Source organism: Carcharodon carcharias, chromosome 18, assembly GCF_017639515.1.
Source record: "Carcharodon carcharias isolate sCarCar2 chromosome 18, sCarCar2.pri, whole genome shotgun sequence".
NCBI lineage: Eukaryota > Metazoa > Chordata > Chondrichthyes > Lamniformes > Lamnidae > Carcharodon > Carcharodon carcharias.
Window position 1 is genome coordinate 57,714,874 of NC_054484.1, and position 17,683 is coordinate 57,732,556.

Below are 17,683 nucleotides of genomic sequence, written 5' to 3' on the forward strand. Positions count from 1 at the left end.
TTAGTCATTTTTATCAGAATTAATGAATGTTTTGTTTTTGGTAATTTGGTATTTTGAACAGACTGAATGACAGTAACTGCCCTTATATCACTACCAAAGGACTTTAAATGCAACCCAGAAAAGTGATGGAAAGTCCCAATTCTGATGGTTAAAAGGATTTTGCTTGAGACAAGATTGGGCAATCCTAGAGACCATGAGGATAGGACTGAACTTGCATGGGAGCACAATACAGTCGGTGGTGGATCAGCCACACATTCACTAACCCACTCGATTTCCTTTTCACAGAATTATTACAGTACAGGACAGGAGGTGGCGATTTGGCCCAACAAGCCCATGTCCACACTTTGCAAAAGCCAGTCCCATTGCCCCACCCTTGCTCCGTAGCCCTACAAATGTTTTTCCTTCAGGTGCTTATCCAATACCCTTCTGAAAGCCCCGGCTGAATCTGTTTCCACCACAATCTCTCGGCCACGTGTTTCAGCTCCTAACCACTTGCATAAACAAAACTCTCTCTCAGGTTGCCTTTGGTTCTTTTGTCATTCACTTTACACCTTCCATCAATCGGAAAACTTTCTCCCTATCTAGACCTCCTGTCTAGACCCTTCAAAATTTAGAATGCTTCTTTAAATCTCCTCAACTTTCTCTGCTTGAAGAGACACCCAGCTTCTCCAATATATCCATGTAACTTTTTTTTTCACTTTATTCTTTCATTGGATGCGGCTGTCACTGGCAAAGCCAGCATTTGTTGCCCATCCCTAATTGCCCTTGAACCTAGAAGCTTGCTAGATCATTTCAGAGGGCAGTTAAAAGTCAATCACATTGTTGTGGATCTGTAGTCACGTGTAGGCCAGACCAGGTAAAGATGGTAGTTTTCCAGATGGGTTTTTACATCAATCAATGATAGTTTCATGGTCACCATTACTGAGGCCAGCTTTCAATTCTTGATTTTATTAATTGAATTTAAATTCCACCAGCTGCCCTGGTGGGATTTGAACCCAGTGATCCCAGACCGTTAGCCTGGGCCTCTCGATTACTAGGCCAGTGATATTACTGCTAGGCCACCGTCTCCCCCTTAAGGGAGACTGAAGTCCCTTATCCCTGGAACCATTCTTGGAAGTCTTTTCTGCACCTCCTCTAAAGCCTTCACATTCTTCCGAAAGTGTGGTGCCCACAAGGAACTTCAATGGAGAATGTGCGGGATGTATAATGGCTGGCCATTCCACCACCCTCCTTCACACCTCCGCCAAAGCTGAATTTTGCCGTCAATGGGTGCAAAAATTTCAACAAACTGATAGCCTCACTCAGAAGTAATCTGCACGCCTGATGTGGGAAGTGGAATGGTGCAGCAGGGAGTGCTCTTCTAATGATGGGTAACAATGCTGATATGAAGCTGAAATAACTTTACTTTGCAACACTGGGCTGGGTAAGTTTGCCAGAAAGCCTAAACTTGTCAGGCACAAAAATTTACCAAAACAAGATTGAGAAGTGAATGGTCTTCCTCATTTTTAAAAAATGAGATTCAGCATCTACATTCAAATGAAATGGCCATCACAAAAATGTGTAAGAGCATTGTAACAACAGACCCCCACGCATCGAAGAATTTGGCAACATATAGCTGTATCAGAGACTCAGCTGATTCACTTTGAAGTGTAACAAAAAGCAATAGGCAAGAGGGAACTTCAATCCGTCTCGTGCCTTCGACTTTCATTGTCCACAAACAAATTATGCAAAAGCAGCACAAAAATTGGAAGGGAGGCTAGAAATTAATTATAAAAGGTAACTTGGTGTACAGGAGCATTGAGGTGCTTTTAAGCGAGAGCTGTCAAACCTAGATGGTTATTTCTGAAAGCATGCAAATTCTTTCATATAACAGATACTTTGCAGATAGCTGACTCTGTTGGTATAAGGCGATGCTTTATATCAAAAATAACTTTATGTATTTACTGGGCTGAAAACCATTGATTGTGTTCCAAAAGACTGAAACAACATTCCAGTGACCTGACACAGCAATTTCTAAGGTGGCTATACATTTGCATCACCGTACCTCATACATTCCAAAGCCATTAAAATGGAGTCAACCTGCCTGCAGGAGCCCATCAAATTTAACCATCTGAGAGGAATGTGAATAAGCCACATCTCCTGAATGATTTGCAGAACATCGAGACAGCACCCAGGGACAAGCCATTAAATGGCCACTTCAGACAAAGGACTCTGGATGAGAAAGGAATTCTTCTAGCCATAATCTAATCAAGTCAAAGCCATGAACTTGGAATCCACTAGCTGTGGCCATATTTGGGTAACTGGGCAGTTGATGAGTAGCGATCATATGACAAGCCAGCTAACCAGAACATAACAGAAGAGTTAGAGAACATATGGTCCCTGCATGAACACTATCTTCCCCTTTCTCTCTCCACTCATCTTGCAAGCCTGGCTCTCGTCTGCTGATTGACAATCTAACTGTCGTAGACAATGATTTACAAACTTAATCTAGCAGTTGTTGACTCCACAAGAACAGATAACTCATCCATCATATTTAAACTGTCTTGACGCTAGATCAGTTTGTAACCATCCAAGTCATCAATCTACAAGACCTGCATGCCTTTATCTTTTATCAGACTCTAAAAAGTCTGTTTAAGCTATGCTCCCCACCTGACAACTTATTATTAGTGCGTGCGCGTGAATTTTGAGTGCATGCATGTGTTAAAGACGGAGCACTTTTATTATTTTTCTTTAAACCATGTTTAAGTACAATAGCTACAACCTCTTCTTTTTAAAAACTCAAGGAATGCTGTCCATGTGTGTCTTTATAGTCACAGAACGTAAAAAGGTAGACACTCATTGAATTGGCTAACACATCCTTTAAAAGACCTGCTGCTGTCAAACAACGAGTGGAAAAAGAGAGCAGCCATTCCACTCTTCCTCACCTGATTGTAACACGATGGCTTCTAACTAACTGCAAGAAGCTACCGTATAAGCAGACTGTTAATTATTGACCAGCTTACTAATAACTCCAAATGTTTCTAATAAAGTGTAACCTAGGGATAGACACAAAATAACCTTGGCACAGTGGTATTGCCACTGGACTGGTATTCCAGAGACTCGGGGTAATGCTCTGGGGGCCCAGGTTCGAATCCCAATTCAATAAAAAATCTGGAATTAAAAGTCTGATGACGACTACGAAACCATTGCCGGTTGTCAGGAAAAACCCATCTGGTCCTTTAGGAAAGGAAATCTGCTGTCCTTACCTGGTCTGGCCTACATGTGACTCCAGGCCCACAGAAATGAGGGATGGGCAATAAATGCTGGTCTAGCCAGCGACGTCCACATCCCATGAACAAATAAAAAAAAAATACATTGAGAGAGATACATTCTAGTAAGGGGGGGACGGGGGGTCCAAGTTAGCTCAATTGGCTAGATGGCATGCATGTGGTTCAGAATAATGCCAACAGTATGGGCTTGATTTCCATTCTACTGGTGGTAGACTTGGCACTGCCTCCTCATCCTTCCCCGAGAGAGGAAGACAATGGCAAACCACCACTGACAAAAATTGCTAAGAAAACATTTCAAGATGAAGCATTAGCAGACAATGAACCAAGAACCTGACTTTGGGCAGAGCACATTCTAATACCCATTGCTGGTTGATGATAGGCTCCTTAAGTTTAACAATTAAATTTTCCAGATTGGCACAAAATCCTTGGTTCTACCTCCAGAAAAACACAAGGTTGCATAAATGCTGGTGATAATTTCCACTCAGAAAGCAAGCATGCAAATGGTGGATACCATTTAAGAGCAGTCACTTCCTCACATAAATGAAACACAGGTGGCAAATTGAATTTATTTAGTAAACGCTCATCTGACTTTCCCCATCCTTATGCCAAATACTCCCGTGCAAATCAGTTCCAATGCTTGGACAGGAGTCCAAGCAAAACATAGGGTATAACATTATGCTCAAATGGGTTGGATACGAACTTGTGACTAAAAAGGAAAGAAATCAAATCCAAGGTTAGCATTACTGTTAAACATCAGACACCTTTTCTCCATTCCCATGGATGCTATCCGACTGAATTTTCCCATTAAAGGCAAGTGATAGAGCTTCAACAGCTGCTTTAGCGATCCTTAACAAACGAGCAAATATATGAGACAGCAAACATACAAAATAGCTGCAATACCACACCACAAAAAAGGTAGAAATCATGCCCTGGCAACAAATTAATCTTTTCTACTTACTACTAGAAGCTTTAAGGGTGAAATCTAAATGGATTCCAGTCGTGTTGTCCACTTCTTAAGGAAATGGAGGGAAAACACATTTTGCCTTCTACTGGACAAGAGGACCTGCTTACATGGAACTTCCTTGAAGTGACAAGCATTCAAATTCCAACCGACCTTGGGACCAACTTTTCTTCAGCCAGTACGGGGCTACCATTATTATAGTTATTATGGAGTCAGCCGTGTCTCAGTAGTATTTGCGCTTACGAGCGACCAAGTTATGGATTCAAGTTCTACTCAAGGACTTGAACATAAAAATTGAGGCTGACATTCCAGTGCAGTACTGAAGGGGTGCTGCACTGTTGGAGGTGCATCTTTCAGATGAGATATTCAGCAGAGGTCCGTCTGCACTCTCAGGCAGACATAAAAGGACCGCAAGCACTATTTCGAAGAGCAAGGGAGTTATCCCTGGTGCTCTAACCAACATTTATCCCTTAACCAACATCACTAAAAGAAACAAATTATCTATTGCTATTTGAGACCTTACCATGTTGCAAATTGGCTACCACATTTCCCACATTACAACACTTCAAAAATACCACATTAGATTAGAGCACAGTGGAACATCAGCAGTCATATAAATATAAGTCTGTCCTTCTTTCAGCTATCTTTTTCTGAACCTGGTTTTCAAACCTGAGGCGAAGCTCATGATTTACCTTGCAATAGTGATCCTCACATTCCTATATACTTTGGAGACTTGGGCAACCTTTGAGACACCTCAAAGCACTGGAGAAGTACCACCAGCAGTGCCTTCTCAAGGTCCTCCAAATTTGGTGGTAAGAAAGGTAGTTCATCAGTAGCCAAGTGCTCAGCATCGAGGTGCTAATTATTCAAAACCAGCTCCGCTGTGCAGGACATATTGTTCGTACGCTAGACACCAGACTCCCAAAGCAACTGCTCTACCTGGAATTCAGCTGCGGTAGGGGACTCCCAGGAGGACAATGGAAATGTTTTAGGGATGTCCTCAAAGCATCCCTGAAGAGGTCAGAAATCACCGGCCGAAGCATGGGAGTCCCTGGCTTGCGGCCAACCAAAATGGAGACGTTCGTTCAAGAAGGCACTGAACACATTGAGGGACTTTGACCAGAATTTTTCCGTCAAAGAGTTGGGGGCGGGGCCTGCTCGCCGACGCAGGATGACATCAGGGAGAACCCCCGACGGCATCCTGCCCCATTTAAGTATTCAGGAAGGCGGGAGCACAGCGAAATCAGCTGTCCACCCGCTGACCTGTCAATGGCCAATTGAGGATTAACAGGATAATTAAGCCAATTAAACGCCCTGCCCGTCCAACCTTAAGGTTGGCAGGCAGGCCAGGAGCTCCGGCGGGCTTCTGAAAAAACATGAACTCCCATCCACCGGCGGGATGAGGTTTCATGTCTGTTTTAATAAACTTTAATAAGCTTTATGTGATATTTATTAACATGTCCCATCTCGTGTGACATTGTCACATGAGGGGGACATGTTAATAATTTTTTTATTTTTCTATTTTTTAAGTTTATAACACTTTCAGCGCTCTCGCTGAGACAGCACTTAGTCTCAGGGAGATGTGTGCTCTTCTGCGCGCATGCGCGAAAGAGCGCAAGTTGACAGTTGGGGAATTCTTCCCCCACCGCATAGGAAGCGCACAGCGCTTCCTGTTGGGTGGCCCGCTGGGTGGGCTTAATTGGCCCACCTACTCAAAATGGCGGCGGGGCCTGTTTCAGCGGCAGTGATCAGCTGCCCGCCCGCCGCCAAGGCCCACCTGCCCATCAAGGGCAAAATTCTGCCCTTTGTGGGGAACACACAGAGGCAAAATTGAGGGATTGGAGAGAGGTCCAACAACTCATCTGTCTGATCCTCCAAGCACCACCTGCCCTGCATTTGATAAAGTCTGAAAATTGCTTATTACCTGCCATCTCAGAACCCACCAAACTGAAGTGAAACAAGTCATCATCAATCCCAAGGGACAGTCTAAGGAGGAGATCTTTATCATTTTGCATATTATGCTGTATAAGGTTGGGAATGAAAGGAAAGGCACGTGTATTTCTCCCTCGTGAGTGAGAGGGAAGCAACTAGGCAACTGTCTTATCTTCTCAACAAAATCTAAGCAATCTGTTTCACTTTATGAATATCTGGATAATCCCATCTGTCAAACATTGTTTAGTTGTTGAGATGGAACCCATGTATTAGAAGCATATGCTTCCTCAAGGCTGGATTAGAACATTCTACATCTCAACAAGACGTTGAGTGGAAAAGGTAAAATAACCTTTGTCGACAAATCTCAAATTTCCAGTTCACCCTGGCAGAATAGAAAAATTTCTTCTTGCCTGAGTTTTTGTAATACCGTGATGTCCTTCCAAACCCTCAACAATTTGCTGGAATTAATTTCTCGAAGGGAATCATCCATTCTAGCCTATGTTGAGAACTATTTACGTGCCAAGTGGCATTTGATGGTGTGCTGAGTGTGACTGTTGAAATGACCATTTTAAGGCATTACTATCTCTTCTGCAATCTTAACATCCTGACATAACGGATAATGCCTCAGGAGCCACTGTGCAAGATTTACTTGCAGCAGCCTCATTAATAAGAACATAAGAAATAAGAGCAGGAATAGGCCATACAGGCCATCAAAGTTGCTCCACCATTTAGTACGAACATGGCTGATCTTTGGCTTCAACTCCACCTTCCTGCCTGCTCCCCATACTCCTCGATTCCCTGAAAGACCAAATATCTGTATTTTAGCCTTAAATATATTCAATGATGGCATTCTACTGTGTCCCTGTGTTCTAGATCCCCCAGCCAGGGGAAACAACCTCTCAGTGTCTACCCTGTCAAGTCTATTCAGAATTTATGTTTCAGTGAGATCAATTGGAATCACCAAGATGAATATTGGCATAGGCTTCAGTATTATAGAATCTGAATTCTGCACATGGCCGAAGAAAAGTGTTACACCTCTAAGATCTTGAAGTGATATGCTGTGGACACTTATTAGGGGCTAAGCAATAATGAAGGTCGAATCTGCTCCAACTTCAGTTAATATTTTTTTCAACATAAGATGAACACAACTTCCCTTGGCTAAAACAGTCAAGGGAGGACATGAAGGTGTTACAGTCAGGGGAAGATGCCACTAAAGACGAGTATTTTGAAAAACAGGGGCCTTGACACCAATCTGAAGTCAAGTGACTATTGTAAAGTCACCTTATTCATCTACATATAATGTCAAATAGGAAATTAAAATCAGGAAAAAAACAGTAGGGCAACTGTCTTACAAACCTTGGCTCAGTTGGTCATTCTTTCACCTCTGATATAGAATGTTATATTCGCACTCCATTTCAGAGATTGAACATAAACTAGCTTGATGCACCAATTCAATACAAAAGGGCTGCGGGCATTGTCAGAAGTACTGCCTTCAAAGACATGTCAAACCAAGATACAATCTGCTTGATGTTATGGATCCCATGGCCTCATTCATCCCTAGAACATCATGGAGTTCTTGATCAACATTTCCCCTTCAGAATTAGAATGACAGGTCATTCATTTTTTCTGTTATTGTGGGATCTTGCTGTGCATAAAATTGCTGCTTACATTACAGCATTCATTTTATCTAAAGTGGTTTGAGAAGTTTCTGAGAGAGACAAGATAGCGAACTAAATTAAATAAAAGCATTTATTTTCATAAGGGAGGGCATACAGGTCAACTTGTTTACAACAAGGTAAGGGCACTAAAATCAAACTTTATAATGTTAAACCTAACACCCATCACAAAACTACTACCATTTACCAACATGCTCTTTAACATTACTGCGCAAAACAAGTTACTTTTCAAAAAAGATGGGCTGAATCAGAGACCTGCAATTACCTGGCTAAGTGAGTGGAAGCAGCTACCTCCAAATGGTCCAGCTTTGATGGAAAAGTTCAGGATCCTGGCTTTAAATATGTTGTATGACTGCACACATGGTACAATATTACTTGGAAAAATCAAACCACTTATGAAAAAGAATGTCATTTCTTTTCCATACTGCCTAGCAGAGATTAAATGTCTCTTTACCCATTGAAAATCATTTTAAAGCATTACTATTAAGGGGCAAATACAAATATATTATCTACTACAGAAAGGAAGAAAAGCAATTGCCAACATTTTAAACTCTTTCAAAATAATGGAAGTTTGAGTTATTGAATTTAGGAATCCAAGATGAGATTTCAAACCTCATTAAATTTGCTCAGGATCCATCTCAAATTACTAATCTCTTTCAATTGTTTTTCAGTTTTCTTACCTTGATAATTTATTCCCCCCTCCAAAACAGAGTCCCAGTGTACTAGTTTTGTACTCCCTTCTTAATACCTGCAGTAACAAAGATGTTTTCCTACCTGGAATAATAACGAATGTCGCTTAAGAGAGGTAATACAGTAGGTGCCCTTGAAATGAAAATGTAAATCACTCCCTTTAACCAGTCATTCTTATTAAGTAAACCTTATACAATGAATATTGTAAGCCTGAGCAAGTGTGATGGCCACTTTACACCACTGCTCCAAATTATTCCCTCCAACATGCTTCAACTGCAACTGATGCTGGTGAATATAACACACTTAAATAAAAAGCCAGTTACATAAGTACTGCTTGCTTTCTGGTAGGAAAATATAAATCCTTGAGCTGCCTTCCTGCTGCAGTGCTTTGCCTCAAAGTATTTACGGAAAGGTCTAAGACAGGCACTTCAATAAAAGGAAGCAACTGAACAAACTTCCCAACAACACTCGACAAGAGCTGTATCCATTCTCACTTTCTTTTACAATCACTGCACAGAATTTATAATTACCAGTTCTTTGCTTCTATTGTAAGTGTAATAGACTAAAGAGCTATCACAGCCACATTTATTTTAAAAGCACCAGCCCTGGAGTGTCTACTAGAGGGCCAAATGATTAACACAAATGCTTTGTCAGAATGAAGATGTAACAAGCACCGCCCAGTCAAAGGATGAATTGAATCAGTGGGTTATCTTTCAGATTAACCAGGGCATTTAGTAAGGAAAATTTCATGAAAGTGTAATTCTTAGCTTTCATGAATCTACACAGCAGGCAGCCTGCCAACTGTCAAGCTGGTGAAATTTTCCTGCTTCAGAAAACATCCCCTATTCGTTTCTTAGCTTAGATAAGCTAATGCTTCTCCTGCACCAGCTTATTTGCAATGCATACTCCCCTTTGCCAGCAGAATAAGGCATCATTTATACATCAATTTTAACATTTTCCAAACAACACCAAATATACTTTGTTTGGAATTAAAACATTTTTAACTTTAGCAATCCTGCGCTTAATGTCAGCAGCATCATTCAAGATGTCTTAAACATAACTGAAAATGATACTTTTAAGTGAATTCAACTAAACTATCAGAAAAGCCAGAGGACTTGTTTTGATCAGTGAGCAATCTGCAAGGTTCTGTGCTATAGTTCTCTACAGATACTTACACTGTAGTATCTTTTGACATGCCGTCTGATGTCCAAAGTTAGCTTGTTACACATCTGCACTTCATATCGAATCGGTAACGCCTCACAATCAATATTACTGCAGTGAAGCAAACTGGGTTGGATCTGCAGCCCCTGATACAAAATGGAAGACACAAGTGTGAAATATATAATTATAATTTATAGTGTTTTAGTGATGGGAGGGAACTTCATTCCTAAACAATCAAGAATCAGTAAATGAGACTTCTTCTGTACTCAAATTGATCTTTTTTCATGCTCTACACTCGAAGGTATAAGGGATCCTACAGTGATGCACTCTTTGAACAGTCAGCCCATCTGCAAGTTCTCAATGTCCACGCAATTAACTCTCTATCTTGTTTACAGCTGTAATGAAGCAAAAGTCAAGGATTTTGCTCAGTACTATTGCTCTGTGCCAGGCCCTACTCCTTACTTTCCTAAGTAACCGGATTGTTTTGACTGAAAAAATCCAAAACATCTGCTGCTCCGCTAGATCAACTTAAAATAATTACTTTTAATTTAGATAAGGACTTCTTTGCTTTCAGATCCAAAGTCTACAAAGATGCCCAATCTCATAATTTACTGTGTGTTTAAAAGCCTGGAAAAAAAAGGACGATTACATATTTTTCTACGATTTTAGGTTTAGATCCAAGGTCACAAAAATATCTGGCACCACTGTCTGATAGGAACGCATCCTCTTGCAATTAATGACAGAGGAGGACAACATTCTAGAAAATGTCAAGAGCAGTTTTTTAAAACAGAGGTGGGATGGGGGAGCAAAGAGAAATGAAGACTCTCAATATTAAAAATGCATGTGGTTTTACTTTTTAAAAAAAACTAAAGAACATTTTCTCACACAGAGATGGTGCTTTTTTGGAACTCAGCTTGCTTGTCTTAATTTTCTCAAGACAAACACAACCAATCCCCACCAAATGAGAGCTGCTCATACGCTACGTGGTTTTTGAACAGCATCATTTTTTGAAACTATATCAGTTAAAGAACTGAACCCATTGTATCTCCCTTAGATCACTGTTTCAAACTACAGGCAAAGAAAAGCAAGGAGTGGATATTCTTTGTAGCTGAATATTACTGTACGAGTGCAAAATACTAGCCCTTTTCATATGATTTTTGGTAAGCAAAAATTCGTTTGTATGTTCAAAAATTTCCCGTGCTTGAAACTCAAATTTGTGAAAGTAAATATCAATAGAGGAATAGTTTGGAATGCTGAGTTTATGCCAGATAGAGGGATGTCCCAATACAGTTTTAACATAGAGCACAGCTGGAAGTTTACAGTGGTTACAGCACAAAACACACGCCAGGAGTCTTGAATGTAGGGTGTTCTGAAATGGAGGGGTGCCCTATGACCTGATTTATTGTTTTTCCTCCCTGAAAAAAGGTTGTTTGAGGTGGAAAGGGAATGATTATTTTTCTGATCAGCTTTAATAAATTTGCCATTAGCTTCTACTTTCCCTTCTTGGGTAGCAAGCTGTGGACTACACATAGGATCTAGTAACTCATTTGGCCATCACATGAGGCATCTGATCTTTCACCAGAAAGTACTGCTGAGGTTTGTTTCAAAGGGAGAAATAGCCACTCCCGGTCAGGATGGAAGTATGTCAGTGGTCATTGCTGCCGTGTGGAAGCATCCTGGATTTATCCTTTTCCACAGGGGAATATGTTAGAAAAGGCTGAACTGGCAATCATTTGTAATTCCTTGATAACAATGTGGATTCAATTTTCACCTTGCCCAGATTCCTCAGCAGAGGCAACCCTGACTGATTTTCATAGGGTAGAATTTTTCTGTCACGTGCAGGGGGCAGGGCCCGCATATCGACGCGCAAAATGACGCGCAGTGACATTGGGCTCACGTCCTGATGTCATCACGCACCATCGCGATATTTCGCTGGGCGAGCACATGATGATGTCTGTTGCGCAGCCTCCAGTCATTACCGGGCCAATTAAGGTAGTTATGGCTCCAACTGTCCTGGATTTTAAGGCATCCGTGCAAAATTCGGCTCGTCGCACGGGCGCAACGGGCTTGTGGCTCTCCGAAACTTTAATGATCCTCGCCCATGGGCAGGAAAGAGGGATCATTGTTTTAGCGAATCCAGACGTTTAACAGTTCATGCTCAGAAGTTATTGAAAGTTGCGTGTGTGAGGTGGAGAAGTCTCAAACGCATAGCAGCTGCCTGGACTGCACTCATTACCTTCAGATCAGCACTTTTCAGTGATGATTTGTTTTGGGGCCTGTAGGTTTCAGCAAGCCTCCCTGAGCCTGGGAATGGGAGGTGATCTCCCCACTGGAGGCACTTCATCTGAGGAGGAAGGGAGAGCTAGAAGGGGGAGGAGACCAGGAGTGCACATTCAGCCTCCGGGGGAGGCACCTTTGGGAGGACAGGTGCAGGCTTAAGGGATGCAGGGCCAAGAGGTAGTCCAAGGTGGAAGGGGCCACAGAAGACGCCACTATCCTGCTGCCTGGCTATATAGAGCACGAAACACCTACCTCAATATGTCTGAGGTGCAGTGCCAATGGAGGCTCCGTCTGTCAAGTGAGACAGTCAACACTATCTATCTGTCAGATGTTGGTCCAGAGATATCAGCAAACTGTGTGGGTGGACACCCCATGACCATCTCTCTAAAGGTCACAACTGCCTGCAACTTCTATGCCTCTGGCTCTTTCCAGGGCTCGGTGGTTGATCTCTGCGGTGTCTCGCAATCGGCTGTTCACACTTGTGTCAAGCAGGTTACAGACGCTCTGTTCAGGTATACATTGATCTTCATCCACTTCTGTTGGGACCAGGCAAGTCAGGCACAGTGAGCCAGAGGCTTCGCGGCCATTGCTGGCTACCCCGCGCCCAGGGAACAATAGACTGTACACATGTGGCCATCAAGGCGCCAGCAGGTGAACCCGGTGCCTTCGTCATGCTACTACTCCATGAACATGCAGATAGTGTGTGATCACAGGATGCTGATTCTACAAGTCTGTGCAAGATACCCAGGCAACTCCCATGACACCTACAGGTGCCGGGGCTCTTCAGTGGTCCAGCCCGGCTGGATGGACGGCTGCTGTGTGACAAGGGCCAGCCCCTCAGAAGGTGGCTCATGATGCCTCTCTGCCATCCAAGATCAGAAGGTGAGCAGCGTTACAATAGGAGCCAGGGCTCCACAAGGGCTGTGGTGGAGAGAGCAATCCATCTTCTCAAAAAATGCACTTCAGATGCCTGGACCGTTCTGGGACGCACTCCAGTACCCCCCCAGATCGAGCATCACTTATAGTGGTTACATGCTGCACTCTGCACAATCTAGCTCTGCAAAGGTGGGGGGGACGGGGACGGTATCGACGAAGATGATGTAGATGGAGTGGCTGCAGTTGCACACAATGAGTCCAGCAGTGACTCCAAAGATGAGCACGCACAGGGAAATCTCCCCAGTCATCACAGCCTCATCGGGTGCCTCAGTCACTGGCAGAGGGGCGGAGGAGCTGCTACCCTCATCCGCAGCATCCTGAGAGGTGTCAGCAGAGACAACAGGCAGCTGCTCAGCCCACATGAGGTCCTTTTAGCCCTCCCTGCGCACTGTAGATGGATGGGCGGCAAGGTGGGACACCTGGTGGCCAAACCACTGCCCACGTGGGCACTGACCAGACAAGGTCAATGTCACTGTGAGGGATTGCAGGTCCGAGCGCAACCCCAGGAACCACTGATCCTGTCCCTGGAGGAAGCTTAGCGCTCAGCCATGATGCTCAATGCATTGGCTACAGTACATGTAGACTCCTCCACCACTGACACCAAGCCAAGCAAAGCCTCATGTATCTCCACCAGATGTACCCGAACACCCAGCCGCATCTCATGAGTTGGCTGCATCACCCACGAATCCAGAGGCTCATCATCAACCATGGACTGAGCATGTGCCTGGGCCCCTTCAGTCCTCCGACTGCATGTGCCATCGGCACTCTCTGTCTCCGCCAGCTGCTCCAGCAAATGCGAAGTGCCCTCACCGCTGTGACCCAGGACACTAGCCAAAGATATGATGCCCACTGAGGTGCCAGTATCTGTGCTGGTGCCTGCCTGGCAGAGATGGTGTGACACTTCCAATGGTGAAACTTCATGGCCCTCAGGTGTCAGAGGGGCCCCTGCTGCTCTGGGACCTGGCCCTGCGCCGATGATGCTGAAAGGAAGAGTAAGGAAATTCGATCAGTTAGCCTGCGGAAAATGTCAATGTACATGCTTGTCCCCCGGATCAACACACGCTCATCATTCCACACGCAATGGGCAAACCATGTTTGTATCGTCACTCACTCAACAATCAGCACTGGCATGGGTATTGGGAGACTACTGGTGACGTGAGTGCTGGCCACACATACCTGCCCATGGAACCCCAGCCTCTCCGGCTCCAGTGGACCTGGGCACATGACGGCTCTCCAGGTCGAGGGCCTCCTGCTCATAGAGGCTGAGCATCAATATCTGGGCTGGCCCATCGCCAGTCCTCAATCGCCTGGCACTGTTATGAGAATTCTTCTCCTGTAATTGAAAAAATTGCACTGATAAGTGATACTTGTGCCGTCAATCTCCTCGCAGCCAGCCCACCCCAAGCCCAGTTAGCCACTGCAGGTCTGCCGTGCATCATTCTCCCGCTGGTGACCAGCACCCACACAAATATGCCAGGTGTGTCCTTTACCGCCCCCCCCCTCATGCTGCCTTCATCACAGTTGGGAACACACAGTTGCAAGGAGGCACAATGAGGGCATCCCATCCATATGTGCCACAGGACCTTGAAGATCCCCTCACACCATGTCATCACTCTGACTTCCACATGTCACACAGTTTGACCAGTGCACCTGGGTGTAGCTCCGCCAGGTTGAAGCCACCACAATCATGTGGGTGTCACTGCATCACATGCTGCGGGCACAGAGCCCATCTCATCTCAACCCTCTCATGCTGACGAACGCATAGGCAATCTCTGGTGGGCCGCCCAGCTAAGGACACATGCCATCACTAACTCATTGCACCCAGGCTGCTCAGACATGGGTGGTCAACCAACGAGGAAGAAGCTTACATGATAGGTACAGTGAATGATGCCAACATGCTACTCACCCTTCCCGTGCACAGCAGGTCGTTGAAGCGCTTGCGGCATTGGGTCCATGAGCACTGCACCACATCGTGGGAGCTCGCGACCTCCACTACCTCCTCCCACGCAGGCATGGTCAAGTGGGGGGGCCTCCTCCCCCGCTCCTGTCCTCGGGGACAAGCACATCCCACCGTGCTACCACCTCCTCGAGAAGGGCAGCAAGGCACTCATTGGAGAACCTGGGCGCACACTGGTCACCTGCCCTACCCTCCTGCATGGCTCTTTCTGATTTGCCTTGCCCCCAACCTCTGGCCATTTACAGCAGTCTTGGTGTGGCTGCAGCTTGGCCTTTAAACAGGCCGCCGGGTCGCCATTGGACCTGGCTGCGATTGCCATTCCACCTGTGCCCGCCCACTTCTGCTGTTCCCGGGAGTCGTCAACATGCTGGGCAGGCGTTAATTGGCCCGCCTGCACAAAATGGTGGCATGGTCCTGAATGCCAGCAGCGATCAGGACCACATCCACTAGTGCCCGCACCCACCGCCCGATATGGGGTAAGTTCTCCCCATATTCTGACTTAACAGCACTCAGGCCAACTGTAACTCCCTCTAACACTGGCCTGCTTTGGATTGGCAGATTCAGTATAGGCTGCAGGTCAGACTTGGGACCTTTCGAGTCTGCATGGTTCAGCTACTCTTGGTGGACTATGCCTACAGCTATGCAACTTTTCTATCGAACTGATACCTTACAAAAAAACAACAGGATAGCTTTTCACTACATATATTACAGCACTTACACTTCCATCAAATACATTATCATAAATGTTTTCTGTTCCACATTCTGGACACATGAACTTGAACCTTTCTGCATCACGGTATTTTTCTTCATCAGTAAGCTGGGTTGGGCCACCCAACAGAGCATCATTTTCTTCATCTTTAAGACAGTGGTGATGAATGCGAAACTGGGATGGATCCAGACCTTTATGGAAGGAACGGGTGGAGATAAAACAAATCAGAAATCAAATGGATCCAGTTCATTAATCTTCTCTCACTTGTGACTTAAGCTCATCCAGGCGCAGTAATAAAGAATAAACAGACCAAGGGAAAGAGTTTTTGTCTGATAACTTAACCACTGAGAACATTTGTGATGAATATATAGGTTCATTTTATTTATTCAAATCATGATTACCTGCACTCTAGTTGAACATGACTCCACGAGCCATAGTTCACACTTCTGTAAATTTGCAGACCATCATCAATGTGCGCTACTTCTCTTAAGGAATCATGACTGGCATCTCAAACAAATAAGCTTGAAAAAAAAAAAATGCCCATTCTATAAAACCATGCTGGATGTAGACAGTTGGGTCTGTTGTGTTTTCCATTCCCTACCCAAAAACTGGACAGTACTTACACTCTAGTTGGTCTGTCTCAAATTGTATAAGGGTCATCAAGGAACCGTCATGCTGCTATTAATCAACTGCCTGCTTTGGAATGCCTCAATGGCAATTTCCCTCCTTTCATGAACTCCTGTGACACAGGGTCCTGGCTCAGAAAAAATGGCTTCCTCTTGATAGGTGGTTAAAATAAAAACACGTACAGTGCATAGCCACAGGTACAAACACAATCCTTTTCATACCATTTTAGTCCATGGTAGACATCTGGAAATATACAACATACCCTACAATAATAAAGGCCCAAATTTTCTGGTCAGCATCAATGCTGAGCGCATTGACGGTGCCCATGAAGATTTTTGCGATCTGACCCATTTTATGATTTTTTTAGCCGTATCTGCCGATCCTGGCTGAAGCATCAAAAGGGCAGGTGCAGACATCCCTGGAGATCAGCGTTGGAAGCAAGAGGAGATGAAAGAAGGAAGGATGCATCCTCTTTTCACAACAGTAGCAGCAGTATCCAGGTAAGTTTTTTAAGGTCCAAGTCTTTCTGTAAATAAACAAGTTAGTGAGTGAGTGAGGCGGGCAGGTAGGTGGGTCGATGGGTGAGACAGATGGGTAAGGTGGATAGATGTGTAGTCGGGTTTGGTTGGGTTGGGGGGAAGGGATGGTTAACCGGCTTTGGTAAGGGATTGGGGCGGGTAGGTGAGGATGTGGGTAATCTGGTCTGGTCAGGGGTGAGGTGAGTGAGGTGGGTAGTTGAGCTTGGTCCGGGGGAGGTTGGGAGGGGATGCGGTGCAGTCATATCTGGTCGGAGGGGAACAGTTGATGTTTCATGTTGTATTTGGGGTCTAAATGGGTTTCTTTAGGGTTTGGCTGTTTCCCTAAGAAAGCTACTTAAGACTGTCGTTCGTGAAAACCATTATTAAGTTATTTACACCTCAATGTACACCTCTAACTTCACACAAGGTTGAACTTCTTCCTTTCAGATCTTTACTTGATCATGTGATATGGCACCACAGTTACATCAGCATCAGGTGGTTCTGATGTTAACTCTTTACTGTACATCTCCCCTCAAGTCTTTTCCTCAATTATATACACCCTCCTACATCGCACCCCCAAATTCTCAGACTTCACAGGGTTAGTCTCGGAGATGCCTTGACCAATCTCCCTTATCTTGTTGTGATTTCTTTCTGAGGTCAAGGACTATCCGCTTTCTCTCTTTGTTCAATATGGTGTATCCTTCTCCTGGGTGGTTGCAGAGCTTTGTCTTGCTTCTTGTTCCTCATCTCCATTTGGGTCTGAATAGTAAGCCCAAGTTTCTATTGGCTTCCTGTCCAAGGATATCAAGGTGCTTCAGTTTCTCCTTATATTTCCCTGGTCCATCTCAATCTTTAAGATCTTGGTTGTGCAGCTCTTTCTATTATTGTGCCTTCTTTCTGTTAGTCTCATATCCATATTCTCTCCCTAGGCTGTAGCAGTTTTAAGTCTCGTGCTTGGTGCCTGAAG

General features: G+C 44.4%; 1 protein-coding gene across 3 annotated transcripts in view; it reads right to left on the minus strand.

Moving 5' to 3' along the window:
* Nucleotides 1-17,683, minus strand: part of pola1 (polymerase (DNA directed), alpha 1) — a 255,935-nt gene that overhangs the window by 99,256 nt on the left and 138,996 nt on the right. For all 3 annotated transcript variants that reach the window (XM_041211966.1, XM_041211964.1, XM_041211965.1), the window contains 2 exons: nucleotides 15,581-15,762; nucleotides 9,704-9,835 (listed from right to left, as the gene is read on the minus strand). In XM_041211966.1, coding sequence (XP_041067900.1) covers nucleotides 9,704-9,835; nucleotides 15,581-15,762 — 314 coding nt within the window. The remainder of the gene's footprint in view (nucleotides 1-9,703; nucleotides 9,836-15,580; nucleotides 15,763-17,683) is intronic.